Here is a 23,277-nt window from a genome sequence, read left to right on the forward strand (position 1 = left end):
AAAAATAAGAAGTGTCCATTTTGATTTCATGGTGACTTCACAGACTTGTGTGGAGCTGGAGCTGGTGTCTCTTCTGCCACGTGTCGTCTGAGGAAGATCTGAGCACAGCTGCTGTGAGCCTGGATCTAGTCCATCCCATAATCACTTTGCTTCTTCCTCTGGCCTGAATGCAAAACAAACAGCGGGAATCACTGCACAGATAACAACCTCATACACCAGAAGTATGCATGATGGGAAATGTGTCCTGATGAGACCTTGAATGCTCCTGGACTCTGAGTGTGCTCTGAGACCCGGCTCTTCTGTGCAAGCTACAATAGGGATCCAGTTTTATAATCTGCTATATAAATCAGGGGGTTTTAAATGAGAGAAAAACATTTTGGGGAGAGAAACTGGGCAAGGCAGTTTCTATTATTTATTATTGTTAATTAATTTGAAATATATATTTAAAACACACATATATAAGCACACACCATTATGTCCCCACAAACATGGCATTTATCCGAAATCCTTGTCCTTGTGGGGACATTTTTTGGTCTGCATGAGGAAAATGTTTTTTGAAAATGTAAAAGTGCAGAAAGTTTTCTGTGATGTATGTGTTTAGGTGTAGGGAGAGAATATACAGTTTTGAAGAGTATAAAAATAATTTTGATGTGAGGTGTGTTTGTGTGTGTGTGTGTGTGTGTGTGTTTGTGTGTGTGTGTGTGTGTGTGTGTGTGTGTGTGTGTGTGTGTGTGTGTCTGTCTGTCTGTCTGTCTGTCTGTCTGTCTGTCTGTCTGTGTGTGTGTACATGTTTTTCTATCCCGGTGCGGACTTGAATGCACACAGACTCATGGGGACTCGTGTCAGTGGGGACCTAAATTGCGGTCCCCATGGGTAAACAAGCTTATAAATCATACAGAATGAGTTTTTATGGAAATGTAAAAATGCAGAAAGCTTTCTGTGATGGGTGGGTTTAGGGGTCAGGTTAGCGTAAGGCGATATAATATACAGTTTGTACAGTATAAAAACCTTTAAGTCTATGGAGAGTCCCCAAAAAGATAGTGAACAGACGTGTGTGTGTGTGTGTGTGGTGAGGTGGGTGTGTGAGGACGTCACTCCTCCACTCCTCTCAGGATGAAGAGCGACTGCTGCTTCCATTACTCCAGTTTTCCTGCGTGAGCTGGACTGAGAAGCAGAGATCTGTCCTCACTCTCCAGACTTCACCATGAGACTTCTTCTGTTCGCAGTCCTGCTGCTCCTCACACACACCTCACAGCAGCAGAACAATCCCAGAAAGAAACCCAGCGCTAAGAAAGGTAAGACATGAGGATTTCTGCTCATTCTTGTCTTCAGTTAGATCATTTATTCTTTGGTTATTCAAGCTGAAAGATGTTGAAAAAGTTCAGAGAGCATCACTTGAAACGCAAGTTGCTGTATGAAGAAAATAAGCAGTGATATGTGTAATACATTTGGATGTTACTGATCTTTAAATGAACTATTTTCTTATTTGAATTAAGTCGGATACAATTGTAAAGTTTAAAAATCAGTTACAAACAAACAATTGATTTTATGTTATTAAACTAATGTAATAAAAAAGTATTAAATATATAAAAATATGAATAAATTAAAAATAAAATCTATTTATTAAAATACTATAGCATTAAGAAAAAAAGAAAACAAATTAATTTAAAATGCATCCATGCATTTAACTTTGTATTTTTGTAATTCCCATGCATGTGCTCTCTGTAAAATTAATTTATTACATAAAATAAAATATAATAATCAATAAGGATATATATTGCATTAAGAAAACAAATTAATTATTGAAATTCATCCATGCATTTTGCTATTTTTTATTTACATTTCTTTCTTTCTTTTGTAATTCCCACTATCCTCGATGATTCTCTTAACTGTAACACTAAAAAAGGCTTAATTTTCAATTTAACTGAATCTCATTTATTATTTCTTTGATGTGATTTTGGGTGGTTGTTGATTGTCCCTGTCAGACTCAGATGCTCGAGCCAGCGTTGCTCTGGAGGACCTTCAGCAGCAGATCAAAGACATCGTGGAGGAACTGAACCTGGTGAAGGAGCAGCAGGCTCTGCAGACGGGTGAGAGCTACACACCTCGACTCTATCTGCGTTACTGAAGCATCCAGACAGCCCGACTCTCTGTTTAACTGTAAAAAACTAAAAATGAACACATTGAACCATAGACTGGCATATTGTTTGGATTAGTTTGTCCACTTGCATAAGACACATGGCCTCCAGATCCACATGTGGCTTTTGATGATTCCTACAGCTTGTGTTTTCCATGGAGAACATAGAGACAGATGTAATTCAGTCTTTGATCTATGAGATGTTCAGACAAATATGCCATATTTTATTAGATTATATGGCTAATAATTTAAAAACAAAAGCCAAAAATCACTCTTATTGCCATTCCAAGTCAAAGCAACAAGTTTGTTTAAAGCCATATTCTGCACTTTTGTATCATTTTATGTAAATAAAGGTTTCCTGCACCAAAGTCAGTCATAATTTAATCTTAGATGATCGTTTCCCACTCACCCTTACTATTAAACTGCCTGTTTTATTCTGCACCTGAAGATATATGTAAATTATCTCTGTTGTGATTGGCTGACCTGTGCGTGTGGGCGTGTCTCACACATACGTGTATCAGGAAGGGAGGGGCAAGATGCAGGTGTTAATCGTGTTAATATCTAAATATGGCCAGTCATGTATGTAATTAATGATCTTAAAATGTCCTGGGTTTTAACTTTCACTTTTTTATTTTAACCCTTTCACGCATAGTGGTCACTACAGTGGACAGCTATTAAAAAAAGCATTTTCTTGAATTTGCATGGGTTTTTATGGCAAAGTTGCACATCAGCCTCTTCATTGGACCCTGGTGCATCATCCTATAAATTGCAACCAAGTGGCAAGCTGTTGTGTTTCCGGAATATCCACCCATTCCTTCTATCCTAGGAGACTCTTGTAGGTAAAAAAAATATTGCAGCATCAAGCAATATCTAATGAGTCATATCACAGTAAAATTTTCCAAGTTTTGATTTTAGATTGAGAGAAAACTCTGATTAATCACATGTCCACTGTAGTGGACGTCATGCATCAATTGTTATATTTCAGCTACAATTCATAATTATAATGTGAATATTGTTTTTGAAACTTAAAAACTTAATCTGCAGTGACTTTTTTTACTGTAAATAAATGTATTTGTATTATTAGAATGTAATTTTCATTGACATCGAAAAAAGTCATGTGATTACATAATGTATGACACTTGAAATGCATTACTTTACTTGTCAGATCAAAAAGTAATCTGATTTCATAATGCACGTTATTGTAATGCGTTTTTTTACTCATAACATCAAAAAGTAATCTGATTACGTAATGCATGTTACTTTTAATGCGTTTCTTTACTCATAACATCAAAAAGTAATCTGATTACGTAATGCATGTTACTTGTAATGCGTTTCTTTACTCATAACATCAAAAAGTAATCTGATTACATAATGCATGTTACTTGTAATGTGTTTCCTTACTCATAACATCAAAAAGTAATCTAATTATGTAATGCGCGTTATTGTAATGCATTTCTTTACTCATAACATCAAAAAGTAATCTTATTATGTAATGCATGTTACTTGTAATGCGTTTCTTTACTCATAACATCAAAAAGTAATCTGATTAGGTAATGCATGTTACTTGTAATGTGTTTCTTTACTCATAACATCAAAAAGTAATCTGATTACATAATGCATGTTACTTGTAATGTGTTTCCTTACTCATAACATCAAAAAGTAATCTAATTATGTAATGCGCGTTATTGTAATGCATTTCTTTACTCATAACATCAAAAAGTAATCTTATTATGTAATGCATGTTACTTGTAATGCGTTTCTTTACTCATAACATCAAAAAGTAATCTGATTACGTAATGCATGTTACTTGTAATGTGTTTCTTTACTCGTTATCAAAAAGTAATCTGATTAGGTAATGCACATTAGTTGTAGTTAATTACTTGTTAGATCAAAAAGTAATCTGATTAATGCATGTTACAATACATTACTCGTAACATAAAAAACAAATATGATTACGTAATGCATGTTACTTGTAACACATTACTTTACTTGTAACATCAAAAAAGTAATCTGAATGCGTTATGCATGTTACTTGTAATGCGTTACCCCAACAGTGATCATTTCAGATGAGATTGAAAAAACGTATCGCTAGGTTTTCTCAGAGGAGGGCTATGATAGAAATGTGCATGTCCATCTTGAACATAATCAGAATTATCAGCTAATAAGGGTAAATCTCCATACTCTGGTGCACTGGAGGGAGCATCTGAGTGCTTTCCACAGTTGTACCTTGACAGGCTGTAGAAAATTCTGATGGAATCACAGCCTTTGCAATATTTCGCATTTATATTTTTTGTATATATTTATAGTTTTCACATGATTTGATATAATTGTATTGATTAGTTTGTTAAATTCACATACTTTATCTGTTTTATTATTGTCTTATATTTAATACAGTATATCTTCAGTTTAAACCATAACCGCATGCTGTCCACTCAAGTGGACATCTGAAGATCTCTTTGAAAAATTTGTAAAAAAAATTAAATAAAAATCTATTCTTGTTTTTCATGCCCTAAGAGCAATAAAAACACATAGGAAAAAAATCCTGACTGAGGTTATCATAATTCATGCATGAAAGGGTTAAAAAGGACAACACACACTTTTTTTGTTGTTGTTGTTTACATTATGAGCCATTTAAAGATTGCAAACATTGTTTCTTTATTCTCCGCTAGTCTGTCTGAGAGGCATAAAGATCCCCGGCAAGTGTTTTCTGGTGGACAACGTGAAGAAGCGCTACCACATGGCCAACGAAGACTGCATCGCTAAGGGAGGAATCCTCAGCACTCCGCTCTCCTCCGACGAAAACACACTTCTCCGAGATTATGTGCGCCAGAGCCTCGGACCAGACGCTGAAATCTGGCTGGGCGTAAACGACATGCAAATTGAGGGCGTGTGGATGGACCAGACCGGCTCAAACATCCGCTTCCAGAACTGGAAGCTCCCGCAGCCTGACGGCGGCATCGCGGAGAACTGCGCCGTTCTCTCCGGCGAGAAGTGGCTCGACGAGCGGTGTCGTGAGGAGCGGGCCTCCGTCTGCGAGTTCAACATCGTCTGAGATCATCCAGCGTGGCGATCCCCTTGACCTTAGCTGTCCTTTCCATTGCACAATCCTGCTTGCATTGTGTTTGCTCCGTAATTGTATATTTTTTATCTTGAGGAGGCCAAAGATTGTCATTTTAGCTACTCCATAAAAATGTTCAGATACAAAAGCTGAACTATAATCAAAGATCAAGAACACAACACTGTAATAAAGCACATTTTTGGACAGTCTCCATTAAGATCCAGCCAAAAACACACACTAACTAAACAAACATTACTGAATCCAAAATCAGATGGTCTTTTAGTAAGAAGTCCAGCCACCTGATAAAATCCAGCAGAACGATGATTATTTCAGATAGCTAGCTTTGTTACTTGTTTATTGTCTAACAAACTAATGTCTAGCCTGATATAACCTGAACATATTCTTGTATCTCAATAAAATGTTTATCCAATATGTGTGTGTGTATAATATTTCACACATTTGGTGTAAAACAGGCCCATGTAAAGTTCTGCAGAAAATGTATGCCCATAATTTATTAAATATTTTGGCTGATTTTATTATGCATTCACCTACAATTGAGTGTTGAATTGTCAGATCCATGTATCATTTTACCTTAGGGTGCACAATATTGGTTACTGGCTGATATTACAGATTTTTTTTTTTTTTTTATCCGTCAATATTAAATATTTTATTTTCCATGCTCATTTCTGCCAGTTTTTTACATTTAGATTGCCTTGCATCATCTAACACTCACTCAAAGGCATAAACAATGTTAAATGTAAGCTTTAATTAAATTAATATACATTTTTCTAATTGATGCCTACATTTACTTGTATTCTTTTTAATTTATTAAGAAAACAGTATACTTTAATATCAGCCATTTATCAGTTGCCAGGCATGACATGAAAATAATTATTAGTTTATCAATATCAGACAGAATTTTTAAAATGGTGCTTCCATAATTTTACCATGTAAAATGCATAATACCTTTTAACATCTAGTTTTGCTGATTTTTCCCCAAATCCATTGTGGGAAATATGAACACTGTCTTAATCTAGTCTGTGTGTGGTTATTTTGATTCTTTATATACATTCTAAACAGGGAAGAACATCTATTAAAATATCTGAGCATTTATTTTAGAAATGCACAACGAAAATATACAGAATTGAAAAACAGAAACATGTATGAAACCTGTAGCCTGGAGACAATCACAGTTAAAACAAAACAATTATCCAATAGAGAAAGTCATGGCACACTTCCATGAAGGGATTCAACTCTCAAACGGCTTAATTCTGTACATTCAGGCTAAAAGGCCATAAAAAAAAAAATCTTTAAAACCAAACTTTTAATAAACTATACATGCAAAATACACCTGTGGCCAAAGAGAGCGTAGCCTTTTAGCATCAATTTTTCACAACAACATTGTCTTTGTGTGCGCATTTTTCTAGGCTTGTAGCTAATAGCTTTTCTGCTCCCCCAGTAAAATTTTAGAGGTTTGTTAAAACCCAAGCAGTCGAATCATCATATGAATCCACTCCGCATCCGGCTTTATCCTCAAATTGCCTCCTCGTATTCCGGCTCAGCATTGGAATCAGTGTCCGACTCCATTTGTGGTTGTAGCCTGGATTCGTCGGCAGACAGGCGAATGGGATTTATATCCCCGAAACTCTTGAAAGTGTGCAGCTCATTATCTATCATCCTACGATCTTCGAATCTTAAGCTACCCTGTGATACCAGTGGCGAACGAGGCCTCGGGAGATTAAAGGTGTTGGGCGGGTTTAGGAAAGGCTGATATGCATCTCTATCTCCTCCTCTTCCTTCTATCGAATATTCAACGGACGAATCCTTAGCTGACGGGATTGAGTCCGAGGGTCCCGTGAACGGACGGTACGCGTCCATCTGATGTCCGTTGCTCCAGGCTCCGTTGTCGATCTCTGCTGGTTGGTTCTTGTCCGCATAATTTCCGTACATTGTTGGGTCATCAATCGAGGCGTAGACGTGGGACTCATTGTCTGCTCTGGATTTTGGGAAGGTGGCGTTACCCGGAAGGAAAGCTTTCCCTCTGGGCAAAAAGATGGAGGACCTATTGGTCTTAGGTTTGTTTTTCCTTCTAAAAGAGAAGAAAATTGTTTGAAAATGTATTTCATTGTATTTTCAAATTCATAAGAGAACACAGAAGAAAATTCAGACTCACTTTCGAATGACGCACACAACTATAAGTGCGATGATTAGCAGCAAAAACAGAACGCCGACTACAGCCAAGATAATGCTCAGGAAGTTCTCTGTTTGTGGAGGAAAAAAAGGAATGATTATCTGATTATCTTCCATTGCAATAGTTCTAACAACAACAACAACATCAAGTATAGTGTGATCAATGCACAAATTCATTCAAATGAAGACAAAAATGTCAGACAAGAGTCTGAAATTCTCATCCAAAATTTTTGCACTTTAAAAAATAAATACGACCTCACGTTGTGTCAATCACGTTTACACACTGCCTCTGAAACTTTCGTCTGTCATAAAAAAAAATCAAGTCAGGTTAGATTTTCTACGTATTTTGCATCTGTAGAGAGCATTTTGAGAGGTGTTTTGACAATTGACCCTTCGCTAAGCCCCGCCCTCCTTAGTTACTGTTGCTATGCCTGACAAGCTTTCGCGCCTGGCACGTCTATTACAGTATGCATGCACCGGTGTCAGACATTCCTAAGGGGATAATTAGTAATTTTTTTTGGGCGAACAGGTGAAATATCTGGGAGATCAAGACAAAAGTGACTGCAGTATGCATTCGAGGGATATATCCACGACATAATATGCAACCGATTAGAGAATAATTTCATAAAAATTGAAGATAAAGCCTATAGGTCCCAGCGGAAGCAGCAGCCGCCTCATACGCTGACCATTCAAATGGGAAACACACAAATTGAGGAACAGCTGTTCATGCACAGCAGGGTAAGTGACATTTGAAAATAATCTAATAATTATAAATCAAACAGCTTATCCATAAATCTAGTGGAATAAACACAAGACATTAGCCTGACCACTTTGCAATAATAACATTCTCCCGCTTATATTTTTAGCGTGCCAGGCCACTGCTCACACGTCGTGGAGCAAACGTAGGTGTTTTTGTCGACATTTAGTTGTGAATGGGTCAATTCAGGGCCATCGAATGACAAATATGAAAAAACGCATATGAAAATTTCAGACTCAGTGTGCAACGCCCTAAACTGAAATTAAAGCGTTTTGCTCACTGGTTTCCTTGTACAGAGTGACCTTAGAGAGCACAGCGAAGTGTCCGCTCTTGGGCTCGCAGTTGGACATGTTCAGGTAGAAGCTCTGCTGTTGGATGATGGTGTTGGCGAAACTGTGATCTTCTCTCCAGGTCTGCGGTTGGCCTCGTGAGTCCAGCGGCCTGATTGCGATCTCCGTGTGGCCCGAGTCACATATGGGCTTGCTGAAGTTGGTGAACTGCAGCTCGGCTCTGTGCTCTTGAGGAACGCCGACGATCCACGTGACGGACGAGGAAGGATTCATGCCATTGGGCCAGTTGGGCGTCGCAAGGTACATGGATCCCGAAACCAGTGGAGATACGGTGTAGATTACATTCTCTGTGAAGAAAGCAGGAAGACAATGCTATGAGACTCAACTCTATTACAATAGAAAAACAATATTATAGTTTTACAGTGTTTTTGATCAAATAAATGCAGCATTCTTTGAGAAACATTAAAGGTAGGAATTATTCCAAACTTTATACTTACCAGTGATCTCTGGACTCATGGTGACTCTTAAAAGTTCTTTCTCCTGGCTCAGGTCTTTTATCGTGTTAGGAGTTACGGTAATGGAAACGTTCCCTTTGACTTGGATTTTTTGGATTGCGCCTCCAGCCATAGAGCAGAACTGGCCGATGTTGGAGCCGTCAGTCTCTGAGACCAGCAGAGAGACCCTCTCATTACACTCCTTGTCTGGGACAGACTGGTGCAGGTTTATGTTAGGGGCCGTGAGATCCACAGTGCTTTGATCGAGCACACGGAGCAGCCAGGTGAACTGGTGGAGGGGAACATGCAGACTGGGGTCCAGCGTGGGAATAGAGAGGGACTGGTGTCTGGTGTCAAGAGGAGATGCACGCGGATAATCTAGAATTGCATGGAGGAAAGACACAATCAAGATAATGTGGTGAATGAATCTCAAAATGATTCTGTCAAGATTATGATTTCATGACTGTCATCTATCGGTCTGTTTGTCTATCTATCTATCTGTATCTATCTATCATCCATCCATCTGTCTCTATCTATCTATCTATCTATCTATCTATCTATCTATCTATCTATCTATCTATCGGTCTGTTTGTCTATCTATCTATCTATCTATCGGTCTGTTTGTCTATCTATCTATCTGTATCCATCTATCTCTCGGTCTGTTTGTCTATCTATCTATCTATCTCTATCTCTATATCTATCTGTATCTATCTATCTGTATCTATCTATCTATCTATCTATCTATCTGTATCTATCTATCTATCTGTATCTATCTATCTGTATCTATCTATCTGTATCTATCTATCTGTATCTATCTATCTATCTATCTATCTATCTATCTATCTATCTATCTATCTATCTATCTATCTATCTATCTATCTATCTATCCATCCATCCATCCTTCTATCTGTCTGTTTGTCTATCTATCCATCTATCCATCCATCTATGTATCTATGTATCTATGTATCTATCTATCTATCTATCTATCTATCTATCTATCTATCTATCTATCTATCTATCTATCTATCTATCTATCCATCCGTCAATTTGAGACTACACCTGAAGAGTCAAAGCCAGACCAAACAAAGCATTTTTTCCATGTCTAAATTGTGTTCATGTGACAGTCCACTGCGCATGTGTGCAGCATTTATGCGCTCCCAGTTACCGTAGGTTTGGGTGGCCGTCAGCTGCAGGTCCTCCACGGGGCAGTCGAGGAAGGACAGGTCAGCTTTGGTGCCCGCGGGAACCACTATTTTCTCCTGCGCCACAGAGTTCAAGCTCATTTCACAGTACGACTCTGGGTTTTTATTTTCTATTTGCAGGCTCAATCCCTCCTCATTCCGGAGATCCGCAGTGCAAAGATCTGGACAGAACAGTAAGACAGACAGTGTGCTATTTATCTGCAGCTTTAAAGCATGACTTAATCAAGACCAGATACCCTAAATAGCAATATTATTTCAGACACAAAAACAAATCTACATGCTTCTCCTTACATGGTGTCCCACCCCTGAACACTGCCACGTTTATGTTCAAAGAAAGTCCAGGAACTTTTTTTGGTTCACAATTGGTAAGAGTCAGGCTGAAATCTCCCTGTTTATTGGTCGGCTGAATGTCCTTTGGTTCCTTTGTGAATGAAGTCTTGTCCGCCAGTGTATAATCAACCAAGACCTTATTAATTTTGCACTCTGGTAGAGTGTAATGTTGAAAGAGAACTGTAAAATTTTGCATTGGCTCAACAGCAAAGTTCCATTTAATTTTTTCTTCACTGTAGTAGCCTGTGTCATAATTTGGTGTGAAGAAATCAGTAGATGACAGTCCTCTGGGCAGCTTGACGTCCACCACAACCAATGCTGTAGATGCAAAGAACAAGAAATAAAATCATTTCCAATCAAAAACGAAACACTCAAGAAACGTTCTTGTTCCACATCACTTCTTCTAACCTTTTGTATCCGGTCCTATGGACACTTTGAAGTCAGATGGGTTCAGGTCTGTACCTTTTTGAACCTCCAGAGACACACGTCCTTTAAACAAGGCCTGGATACGACTAATGGTACCGTTCCGACAAAACGTGCCGATGGAGATTGGACCTAACCGCTGGTATGTAATGAAGGTGTAGGTGTGTTTGTCTGGACAGGATTCTGAAGGCTTGATCTGTCTCATTCCTGGAGCTGGAAAGTCCAGTTGAAACATCTGGCTTGGTTGAACCTTCAGATCCCAGTTGAAGGTTCTGCTGAACTCCAGGAATCGGGTCGAATCCGGATGCGCTGCAATGATGCTGCAGGCTGTCGGCGAACAATCTGTGATTGGAATAAAAAGTAAAGATTTAGTGTTTTACAAGGTGATTTTTATCAAGTGGATAGATCAGACTCTACATTATGCTACTCGCCGATCTTTTGGTTGATCTCCACAGTAAAGACGTCGCCCGGCTGAGAGCAGTTGAAAGTCACAATGGTGGGCTGAGCTTCAGTGAGGTCCAGTTTGGAGTTGCAGGTCTGAGACGGACCTTCATCCTTACACACATCACAGTCCTGACCCTGATCGGCCTTCTTAATGAAGTGTACCGTGGTGCCAGGGTCAGGGGTCACCTCAATTTTATGACATTCTGAAAAAATTAAAATAATATAATATAATATATGAATAAAAGGAGAAATAATAACTAATATATTATATATATATATATATATATATACAGTATATATATATATATATATATATATATATACACTGTATATACTGTATATATAAATATGGGGTGTAATGGTTCTCAGTAAAAAAGTTCTCATTAAAAAAAAAAATCGAATCGTACTGTTCTCCATCCACGACTCAGCACACACTTGCAATCTGACGATGCATAGGCATCTATAATATAGTTTGTTGAAAATAAATAAAACAGTCAGACATAGTATGTTTCTGTCGATTGATACGCATTCTAGCTTCCCCAAAACTTTGTTCAACATGAGTGCCATATGCTCTAATATTACCAGTCATTTGAGCCGTCATCACCTGGGTGTTGATGGCATAAAACCTAAACAGCACACATTGCTGTCTGTGTTTAAACTAAACTCATTTAAGCCTTGCCAATTTAAACATTCGAGTGCAAGATGCGAAAGAGAACTCGCGGGCACTGTAAGAAGATTTGTGTGCGCACTCATCCGAAGCACACACACAGAAAGCCGTGTCTTTAAGCTTTGCGCTTGAACGGACAAAAATGATGTCAACATGCCCGTCTTGGAGAGTATCCCTACTAATAGTCAGTTATGTCTTAAGTGAATGCAAACAGTTGAGAAAGAACGCATGTGTACAGTATGAGTGAACTGGATCTGTGCATTATGTCTTAAAGTGACATCAGCCTAATATTCCTAACATAAGTCTGTGTTTTCAGTGTTAATCAAACAACAAAAGACAAAGAGAAAATCACTCACTGCTCTTGACTGAATAACTTTTGTAACTTTAATAATGATTAGGCCTCATTTTTATTCAATTTATACAGTGAAGATGATATGCAATGTTGTTTTACATTTGATTACAATTTCTGTACCTGAAAACTACTGTTAGATACCTAAATAACCTGAAAAGCGCTGTTTATTTTATTTGTATCTTTGCTCTTTTGTATTTATTTGTGCAGTGGCTTGTAGTTTGGACTATTTTTTTCTTATTTTCTTTATTTTTATTTGACAGTAGCTCTTTTTTTGACTGGCTCCGTGCCCCTAAAACCCTGATAAAAACCGAACCATGAGTAATTTAAACCTTTACACCCCTAATATATTATATATATATATATATATATATATATATATATATATATATATATATATATTATATATATATATATATATATAGACATTGTATGTAAATGTATCATACTCGTATCACACTGTGAACCCAAAACTGAGGTACGTACCGAACCGTGGCTTCTGTGTACCGTTACACCCCTATATATATATATATATATATATATATATATATATATATATATATATATATATATATATATATATATATATATATATATATATATATATATATATTCAAAATAAAATATAATAATCAATAATAATTAAAAAAAATAGGGCCCTATTAAGAACCATTCCTTTCTAAACTTTGTCCATTTGCTAGATTCATTGGCAGTTGGTTTAATATGATTTTTGCTTTAATATTATTTTTGCTTTGTGTGAACAGGCCTATAAGGACTGTTTCCTTTCTAAAGGAAAAAAATATTTAAATATACAAATAAATATACATGGAGAATGGATGGATAGATACATTGAGATGATTTTATTTAAATTTAAATTTAATTAAAATACAATTAAATTTAAAAAATAAAATATATCATAATCATATTAAACAATTATTTATAAAATGAGGCCTATTAACATTAAGAATTTTTTTTTTCCAAAAAATTCTATTTTGCTATTGATTTGAAAGGACTTCTGTCTGTGTTTTGTCTGCATGACTTTTTATAAACATTTGGTTTCATTTATTATTTTTGCTTTGTGTGAACAGGCCTTTATATGGACTCAATCTATTAGGATTATAATCTATTATGCAATACAAATTAAAATCAAAAACTGCTCTTGGGCAGAGAGATACAAAACCCTACAAAAATTACTAACCCTACAAAACAATCAATATGGAGCCATGAGAAAGAACAGCTCGGATGAAGCAGAGAGTTGTAACCCACATAAAAGCAAACAGAAACACAAAGGACTGATTCAGGACTTGAACAGGAAGAGGTCATGAGCGAACACAGCCGCACATTACACTACACATGTCAGGCATTCTGGGATCTTCCCTGATTACATCAAGGAAACGAGCACCTTGCCCATATAATAACTGCCCATATAATAACTGGGAAATTGTGACGTTGCAGAAGGTTCGGTGCATGACAGCATATATCCATATGCGTCATAATTAGAAATTAGTCTTAAAAATAAACAGGTTGGTTCTTACAGTGAAGTCTTTGCTCAAACGCTGGTAGGCCTACATATGCATCAATATCTTGTACCACAATTGATAGAAAGACAATCACAAGTTTCGACATGATTTTGATTGCACACTAACTGACTTTCAACAAGACACAAGCAACCCAACAGCAGCGTCTCATATTACTCCATAAGAATGACAACCTCTGCAAATATTTACTCATAATTGTGACAGCAACAGTCAGCAGACACACACTCCTCCAGCCTCTCTAACCTGAACCAGGTTAACATGTATCAGCAACTAAATCAGGTTGTTTGTTTAGTGGCATAACTGGTAAAGGTGTGAGGGGAAGATATGCAAAGCAAATCGCAAGTTTGTTTGTACATTTTCTGGTTTAGGCATGCATCTTTGGCATTATTAATCATGAACTGACACCTATATCTGCACAAGAAAATGTCACGAAAAAATAAATAAATCACACTTTCGACCCATTTTAATCTTTAAAAATCACAGCTCCAGCCATTAATACATCAGCAACACTCTGAAGGTCACTTTTTAACACTGAAAATGAAAGTCTACTGTCTCAAAAGCTGAAATGTCAATAGAAAAGCAAACAACAGTTGACATTTTCAGATATGCATTTCACGTGGAGAAAACAGAGAAAGCCTTATGTTTTTCCCTCCCTGCCCAAGAGCATGTTACAGCAAACTGCCCTCCATTTGTACAGTAACAGACTGTTGGTCAATAATTAACTAGATATTTTTCACAGCAGCTGTCATAACTCATAATTGCAAATGTGTTCATTTTCATAGGCCATGATTGAGGCCAGATTCAGTCCTACTGTAAACAACTCTCTCATTTTATATTTCAATAACGATTTTATATAAACACCCAGCATACATTTAGTGCTAATGAAATTAATTGTCTCATGCTATTTTAAACAACACACAACACTGTAGGTTCATTAACTGTCGTATCATGAGGGCTATGACACATATAAGCTCTTTATATCAAATATTTGTATGAATTTCAATAGATAAAGCATTAAAACCTGGTAAATGATAAATAACTGAAACATGACAGTGACGAGGATGTTTAAACGTGTTTGGGGTGGTGCTTCTCTGAAGACTCACCTGAGATTTTGTGAATCTGCAGTAAAATCAATCCAATGAGCACAGGAACCACACACGAGCCCATCATTCCCCTTCAGAGGTTCCTAAACTTTCCAAAATATGTGTTTGTGTTTTAAAAATCGTTTGATTTAAATCCTTGGATCGTGCATGGTGGATTGAGTTAGTCTGACCGCATCGGCGCTTCCTGATTCTGAGACCTGTTGTGCACGCAGAAGGGCGTGTGCGCGCGCACCTTACCTGTCCAAACTTGTGTTCAGGATCATACAACAGCTGGGAAATGCGATTGCATTATTCAAAAAACAGTTTAACTCACAAGAAGCCAAGATTTTAAGTGATAAATCCGAGAGATCTGACTTTAAAGGCACACAAATAAGATTAATCCTTTCATTTTCTTCGGGCACAAAATCCACTCGCTTCAACGTCTGTGATTTTTCAAGTTTATTAGATTGACTAACATCATTCTTTGCTTTTCCTCAGTCGAGACTGATTACTCAAGCACTTCAGCTCGATTTTCTGAGGACGATGATTAATATTCATGAGCCATGATCCAAGTCTTCCTCCATTGGAAGGTTTTCGAAAAAAACGTCATCGTACATAATTAATATTCATGAGCCAGGACTTTACCTTGATAGGATGCGTTTAGCCTAGTCGTTTGATTGTTACTAAAGTCGAAGGTGTTATCTTTGTAAAGTTTCTCTTTTTGAAGTGATACACGGTAACCGTTATATTAGCCTACGGATAATAGAATTCAGTAGGCCTAATTTAATTAATGTTATAATATTATTATTATTATTTCATTTGTGAAATGACTTAGGCTATACTATGTGGCTAAATATCCTCTTGAAAATGTCTAAAATGAAATCGCCTTTCTATTTATGAAAATTCTTTTCACTTCTATTGTGCTTTCGTGTAATGAGTCCTAACCGTCCAAACACGCCCGCAGACGACAGCATTCCAGTCATGTCAATGTAAGCAGCCTGGAGGAGCACAGCACTTTCATTAGGGAAAGAGTCACTAAAAACACGAATAGATAAGAAAATTTCATAACCCACCCAACAGGTATCACAAGAGGCAACACTTTCATCATGTCGTTTGTTTTCCCCTTTCTGATCTCTCCATTTAGGCCTACATACCATTTAAATCTATGTGAAAGCAGGAAATACATTATTGAAAAATGCATTTTTATGTATGTCATCGCAGATTGCTCATCAAAAGCATTCAAATAGAAAATCGACCATTAATGGTCTATTGTCTGATAAATGAACCCTGTGGTTACAAATTTCTAGGCCATAGCCTACAGCAAGGAGCATTTAAATGACAGTTTCTCACACATTAAAATCTATTCAAGCAAAACAACCAGACATGTTTCTGAAAGGCATAAATAATTCATTCACAATATTTTAAACCTTTTCGCATAATGTCATGTGCTACAGAACAACTAGCATTCAATAGCCTAACCAGCAGAAACTGGTCTGATTGGGAAATTCATCTCCTATAAATCTGTAAGTTTATGTAAACTAATATATAATAGAATATAATGTATTAGAATAATAGATAGATAGATAGATAGATAGAATGACAATATATATATATATATATATATATATATATATATATATATATATATATATACACTCGCAATTACTCATATCTGAACTAGACTGATGTCATCAGTTCCATATAATATCTTAGCAGGTCCATGACTGTGATACACAGCTGTCATTGATATATATATATATATATATATATATATATATATATATATATATATATATATATATATATATAAGGCTATCATATGTCCATCAAAGGTCTTCACAGTGTCTCCTCCCTGATACACACACACACACACACACACACACACACACACACACACACACACACACACACACACATACTATAACACATATAAATACACCCGCACACATTGGAGAATTCACAGTATGTTCTCCGCTTACCGCCGGGGACAGAGTCTGTCTGCAGGAGCAGGACATCAGTGACACTTTCCCTTCCCCGTCTCTGTCTGGCACACACACAGAAAATGGACTCAAACTCTTTATGCTTTGGTAAGGTCCACGTCATGAATCTAATCTGGGGAGTGATTCGAAAATGTTTGCATGGGTGTAAACTGGTGCCTAATGTTTATAGTGCAGTTTATCAAGCTGAAGAATTGTTAGTTTAAGAGATGTTTGAACTTTCAAAATGTGTCATGATGTTTTCAGAATTTGATGCAGTTTGATTAGTTCAATAGTTTGATTTCAGTTCAGAGGTGTAAAACTATAGATAAATTCTATGCTACAATCTTACTCAATTAAAAGTTTAAGTGAAAGTAAATACAATTAAATAGGATAAATTCAGGTTGATTGGGACACTTTCCCCCCAAGTCATCTCAATGGCAAAAAGTGTCTTAATCACCACTCAATTAATAAATGAATATCAAGCGATTTTCATTAAAGTATTGAATAAATATTTATATTTTTCACTTCTTCTTTACTAAAAGAAATATAATCTATAGAATCAGAGAATTTCTCATTAAAGTAAATTTTATGCTCAACCTTTTCAATCAGTTTCCTTGTGTAGGCCTACTGTGTGGTATGGTTTGGTACTGTGGTACTGAAATTCATGAACCATGAGGTTTTTTTTATCATGTAAGGAATTTCCCCTGCTTCAACTATGTTTACATGCAAAAATTGTATTCATCAATTCATCAATTAATCCGAATCTTCTGTGTGTTGTCTGCCGCCTGCAGGTAAGTGTGCAAAGTGCACAGGAGGCATTTATGGTGCTGGTCAGGCCTGCCAAGCCATGGGACAAGTGTACCATGACAGCTGCTTCTCCTGCTGTGTCTGCGGTGAGACTCACAGCTCATGTGACAGTTCAGATGCATAGAAATATTACACAGGGAAGATGACATGAGTATACAGACACAAAAACATATAAATTCAAAATACATTTTTAATGTCATATAGTGTTCACAGAGCCCTTAAACAGAGTCACTAAAGGAACATGGTAATGATAAATAAAGAGAATTGAGGAAAGAAAATATTTTTAAGAGAAAACGCAAATGTTTCTCATGAGAAAGCAATACTTTTACGAGAGAGCAAAACATTTATGGGTGAATGCAGTACGAGAGAATGCAAAGTTTCCCTGGGGACAACAATACTTTTACAAGTCAGTTTTGTAAATACTAGAACCTCCTTGTGTAAGAAACAAGGGGGGAACAGAATCCGACGGCAAACAATCACTGTCAGAATCCGTTCCCGCACACATATGATGAGAGATGTTGATGTAGTCACTGTAAAAGATGCTGATTCTATACTGTGTGTGAATGGAGCTTAACAGCATCAGGTTAAAGATTTATGTTTTTGCCTTTTATCATGATAGGACACAACACAGACTGGAAGCGAAGTGGGAGAGAGAAATAAAGAGAGAGTGATGGGATCAGGAAAAGGACACAAGCTGGGACTTGAACTTAAGTCTCCCAAAGTGCGACGACTTTATTTGTTAGTGTACTAACCACTAGGCTATTAGCACCTGCTAGCCACAATCAGTTTTGTAAATACTAGAACAGTGTTGTGTAAACACAGGGGGAACAGAATCCAACGGCAAACAATCCAGCTGTCGGAATCCATTCTCCCACCCATATGATGAGAGATGTTGATGTGGTGACGTTAAAAGATGCTGATTCTATACTGTGTGTGACTGGAGCTTAACCAGCATCTGTTTAAAGATTTATGATTTGGTGTTTTTGCCTTTTATCATGATAGGACAGTACTTAGATTGAAAGCGAAGTGGGAGAGAGAAAGAAAGAGAGAGAGAGAAAGGGGAACAGGATCTGGAAAAGGCCACGAGCTGGGACGCTGGTCTCCCAAAGCGCAATGTCTTTAAATGTCAGTGTGCTACCCACTAGGCTATTAGCGCCAGCTAGCCTGAGGCAGTTTTGTAAATATTAGAACCTTTATTAGAAACACAAGTTAAGTCAATTGATCACTTTTTACAGTGTGGGAGAGAAAGAGAGATAGAGAGAGGAGGGGGGTGCAATACTTTTATGTGAGAATGCAAAGTTTCTCGGGCAAACGCAACAATACTTTTACGAGAGAGCGTAAAGTTTCTCAGGGAGCGCAATACTTTTACGAGAGAGCATAAAGTTTCTTAGGTGAACGCAATACTTTTTACGAGAGAGCGTAAAGTTACTCGGGGAACGCAATACTTTTTACGAGAGAGCGTAAAGTTACTCGGGGGACTGCAATACTTTTTACGAGAGAGCGTAAAGTTACTTAGGTGAACGCAATACTTTTTACGAGAGAGTGTAAAGTTACTCGGGGAACGCAATACTTTTTACGAGAGAGCGTAAAGTTACTCGGGGGACTGCAATACTTTTTACGAGAGAGCATAAAGTTTCTTAGGTGAACGCAATACTTTTTACGAGAGAGCGTAAAGTTACTCGGGGAACGCAATACTTTTTACGAGAGAGCGTAAAGTTACTCGGGGGACTGCAATACTTTTTACGAGAGAGCATAAAGTTTCTTAGGTGAACGCAATACTTTTTACGAGAGAGCGTAAAGTTACTCGGGGGACTGCAATACTTTTTACGAGAGAGCGTAAAGTTACTCGGGGAACGCAATACTTTTTACGAGAGAGCGTAAAGTTTCTTAGGGGAAAGCAATACTTTTACGAGAGAGTGTAAAGTTTCTCAGGGGAACGCAATACTTTTATGAGAGAGCGTAATGTTTCTGCAGGTAAACGCAATACTTTTATGAGAGAGCGTAAAGTTTCTCAGGGGAACGCAATACTTTTACGAGAGAGCGTAAAGTTTCTCAGGTAAACGCAATACTTTTATGAGAGAGCGTAAAGTTTCTCAGGGGAACGCAATACTTTTACGAGAGAGCGTAAAGTTTCTCAGGTAAACGCAATACTTTTATGAGAGAGCGTAAAGTTACTCGGAGGACTGCAATACTTTTTACAAGAGAGCGTAAAGTTACTCGGGGGACTGCAATACTTTTACGAGAGAGCGTAAAGTTACTCAGGTGAACGCAATACTTTTTACGAGAGAGCGTAAAGTTACTCGGGGAACTGCAATACTTTTACGAGAGAGTGTAAAGTTTCTCAGGTGAACGCAATACTTTTTACGAGAGAGCGTAAAGTTACTCGGGGAACTGCAATACTTTTACGAGAGAGCGTAAAGTTACTCGGGGAACTGCAATACTTTTACGAGAGAGTGTAAAGTTACTCGGGAACTGCAATACTTTTTACGAAAGAGCATAAAGTTTCTCAGGGGAACGCAATACTTTTACGAGAGAGTGTAAAGTTTCTCAGGGGAACGCAATACTTTTTACGAAAGAGCATAAAGTTTCTCAGGGGAACGCAATACTTTTACAAGAGAGCGTAAAGTTACTCGGAGGACTGCAATACTTTTACGAGAGAGTGTAAAGTTACTCGGGGAACTGCAATACTTTTTACGAAAGAGCATAAAGTTTCTCAGGGGAACGCAATACTTTTTACGAAAGAGCATAAAGTTTCTCAGGGGAACGCAATACTTTTACAAGAGAGCGTAAAGTTACTTGGGGAACTGCAATACTTTTACGAGAGAGTGTAAAGTTACTCGGGGAACTGCAATACTTTTTACGAAAGAGCATAAAGTTTCTCAGGGGAACGCAATACTTTTACGAGAGAGTGTAAAGTTTCTCAGGGGAACGCAATACTTTTTACGAAAGAGCGTAAAGTTTCTCAGGGGAACGCAATACTTTTACGAGAGAGCGCAAAGTTACTCGGGGAACGCAATACTTTTACGAGAGAGCGTAAAGTTACTCGGGGAACGCAATACTTTTACGAGAGAGCGTAAAGTTACTCAGGGAACGCAATACTTTTACGAGAGAGCGTAAAGTTACTCGGGGACTGCAATACTTTTACGAGAGGGTAAAGTTTCTCAGGGGAACGCAATACTTTTACGAGAGAGCGTAAAGTTACTCAGGGAACGCAATACTTTTTACGAGAGAGCGTAAAGTTTCTCAGGTAAACGCAATACTTTTACGAGAGAGCGTAAAGTTACTCGGGGGACTGCAATACTTTTACGAGAGGGTAAAGTTTCTCAGGTGAACGCAATACTTTTACGAGAGAGCGTAAAGTTATTCAGGTGAATGCAATACTTTTACGAGAGAGCGTAAAGTTTCTCAGGGGAACGCAATACTTTTTACGAGAGAGCGTAAAGTTTGGGGGACCGCAATATATTTACAGGAGAATGGAAATGTATTTGTTTTTTTAAACGCAATACTTTTAAAAGAGAGAACACAAAGTTTCTTGGGGGAATGCAATACTTTTATGAGAGAACGCAAAGTTTCTTGGGGGAACGCAAGGTGTTTGTGAGCGAACGCAAAGATTCTCGGGGGAACACAAAACATTTGCGAGATAACGCAAAAGGATTGACTCATTATCGTTCCTCCCAAAAATTTTTTCCCCACCACCATGTGGTCTCTGTGCAAAGCTTTTACGAGAGAACGCAATAAACTCAAGATCATGTGTGTTTTCTTTTCTCTAGGCAAGAAACTAAAAGGAAAGCAGTTTTATGACTTTTCAGGACAGGTGTTCTGTGAGGAGGATTATTTGGTCTGTGGTCTGGTCTTGTTTATTAATTATTTCTTGCACACAATTTAGAGGGCAAGAGTGCTTTTAATGCTTCTTTCTTTTCTAGTATTCCAGTGTCAAGCACTTTGCAGAGGTTTGCACATCCTGTGGATATTTAATCACAGATATGGTCAGTATGAAAGCCATTTTGAGTGTTTAATGAATCTAATGGATCACGTGGCAGGTGGAAACATTAAATAAAATGAACGAAGATTACCTCTGACCCCTTTAGGTTCTCCAGGCTTTGGGAAAGTCTTTCCATCCCGACTGTTTCCGCTGTGTCATCTGTAATGAAACGCTGGAGGGACAGCCGTTCAGTGTAGACACACAAAACAAGATCTATTGTGTGAAAGACTACCACAGGTGAAGAACATGCTGGCATATGGACACATACATTAAGACACTTCACAGACAATGAATATATAATCTAATTATCAAATAATGAAGGATCTCCTAATCATTATGCCAATATCAAATTTCCCATATATTTATTAAATATTTTAGCCATTCATACCAAATGAACCCCAATTATAAGACATGAACATTTCTTCATTAACCTATTCATGTATTATGTAGTAATATTAATTTGTTTGTTTGTTTGTGTGTGTGTGTGTGTGTGTGTGTGTGTGTGTGTACTTTGATATAATTTTTCTTGAACAGGTGTCTAGCCCAGACCTGTGCTGGATGTGAACAGTTAATCCTTCCCACTGAGGTATTTTATTATGATTATTATTATTTTGCAAATATCTTTTTATTTTTATGTAGAAGTATTTTTATGGTCATCTTATATTTGATCTCATACACCAGTGATCATGATTTGAAATATTGATTTGTGTTTGTTAATGTCCACAGGGTTCAAATGAGATTGTGCGAGTGATGTCCATGGGCAAAAGCTACCATGTGGCCTGTTATGAAGGAAAAAGTGACATTTAATAACTGTATAGCCTATTTAATCCAGACTGAAGAAACTCTGTTCATGTTCAATTATAATTATTAATTATTCTTTGTTTTCAGAAAAAATATGTCTCTTTTTGACATATATATATATATATATATATATATATATATATAAAAAAGAAAAACTGGACATTTGATTTTGTAATTGTAAAATAAATGTATCCACTGCCTATTGTGGTCTATATGGTATCGCTTTGTTGAGGACTTTTATTATGACATTACCGGAAGAGGAGGAAGTCATCTATTGTTTTTTTCAACACTGATTTGACGTTTGACCAGAGCCCGTCTACGGACATTCTCTGGTTTGACGCGTTCAGTGGAAAGTCGCAGTTTAGTGAGTGAGAATCAAGCATAAGCTCTCTTTTATATAATAAGATAAATATTCTCTTTTATATAAGATAGCCTACATATGTCTCTATAACTGACATGGTCTTTTTATAGCGAGTCTGAAATACATGTTGATGTGTTCTATGAAGGAATTATAATTTATAACTCCGGTTGTTGGATGAGTTTGTATTTATATTGGTTTTCACGGATAAAGTGACCAAATGGATCGATACAATGATGTAAAAATTATCCTAAAGAAATGGGAACAATCTTTCTTCCAAACAAACAATAGTGGGCACATCGAGGCTTCGTGAAGCAATGAAACAGTTGAACCAAATGGGCCATATTGTTTCGAGGCTTCGAATCAATCCGACACCCGTCTCAACGGTG

At 37.2% G+C, this 23,277-nt stretch overlaps 3 protein-coding genes across 3 annotated transcripts; 2 read left to right on the plus strand and 1 right to left on the minus strand.

Moving 5' to 3' along the window:
* Window positions 1–43: 43 nt before the first annotated feature.
* On the plus strand, window positions 44–5,386 carry clec3bb (C-type lectin domain family 3, member Bb). The gene is made up of 3 exons (XM_079879747.1): window positions 44–1,295; window positions 1,986–2,090; window positions 4,807–5,386. Exons 1-3 carry the CDS (start codon window positions 1,205–1,207, stop codon window positions 5,187–5,189), a joined length of 579 nt encoding a protein of 192 aa, XP_079735873.1. The 5' UTR covers window positions 44–1,204; the 3' UTR covers window positions 5,190–5,386.
* LOC307163600 (CUB domain-containing protein 1-like) lies at window positions 5,134–15,470 on the minus strand. Its single transcript, XM_079879715.1, has 9 exons — window positions 14,983–15,470; window positions 11,313–11,528; window positions 10,867–11,223; window positions 10,420–10,776; window positions 10,092–10,289; window positions 8,930–9,304; window positions 8,423–8,779; window positions 7,369–7,456; window positions 5,134–7,284 (listed from the first exon to the last, which is right to left on the minus strand). Exons 1-9 carry the CDS (start codon window positions 15,047–15,049, stop codon window positions 6,729–6,731), a joined length of 2,571 nt encoding a protein of 856 aa, XP_079735841.1. The 5' UTR covers window positions 15,050–15,470; the 3' UTR covers window positions 5,134–6,728.
* Window positions 15,471–15,903: 433 nt separating this feature from the next.
* On the plus strand, window positions 15,904–22,618 carry limd1b (LIM domains containing 1b). Its single transcript, XM_079879750.1, has 8 exons — window positions 15,904–15,950; window positions 16,953–17,048; window positions 17,732–17,833; window positions 21,518–21,585; window positions 21,671–21,733; window positions 21,836–21,966; window positions 22,264–22,315; window positions 22,456–22,618. Exons 2-8 carry the CDS (start codon window positions 17,024–17,026, stop codon window positions 22,534–22,536), a joined length of 522 nt encoding a protein of 173 aa, XP_079735876.1. The 5' UTR covers window positions 15,904–15,950; window positions 16,953–17,023; the 3' UTR covers window positions 22,537–22,618.
* The last annotated feature ends 659 nt before the right edge of the window (window positions 22,619–23,277 follow it).

Source organism: Squalius cephalus (genome assembly GCF_949319135.1).
Source record: "Squalius cephalus genome assembly, chromosome: 8".
Taxonomy (NCBI): domain Eukaryota; kingdom Metazoa; phylum Chordata; class Actinopteri; order Cypriniformes; family Leuciscidae; genus Squalius; species Squalius cephalus.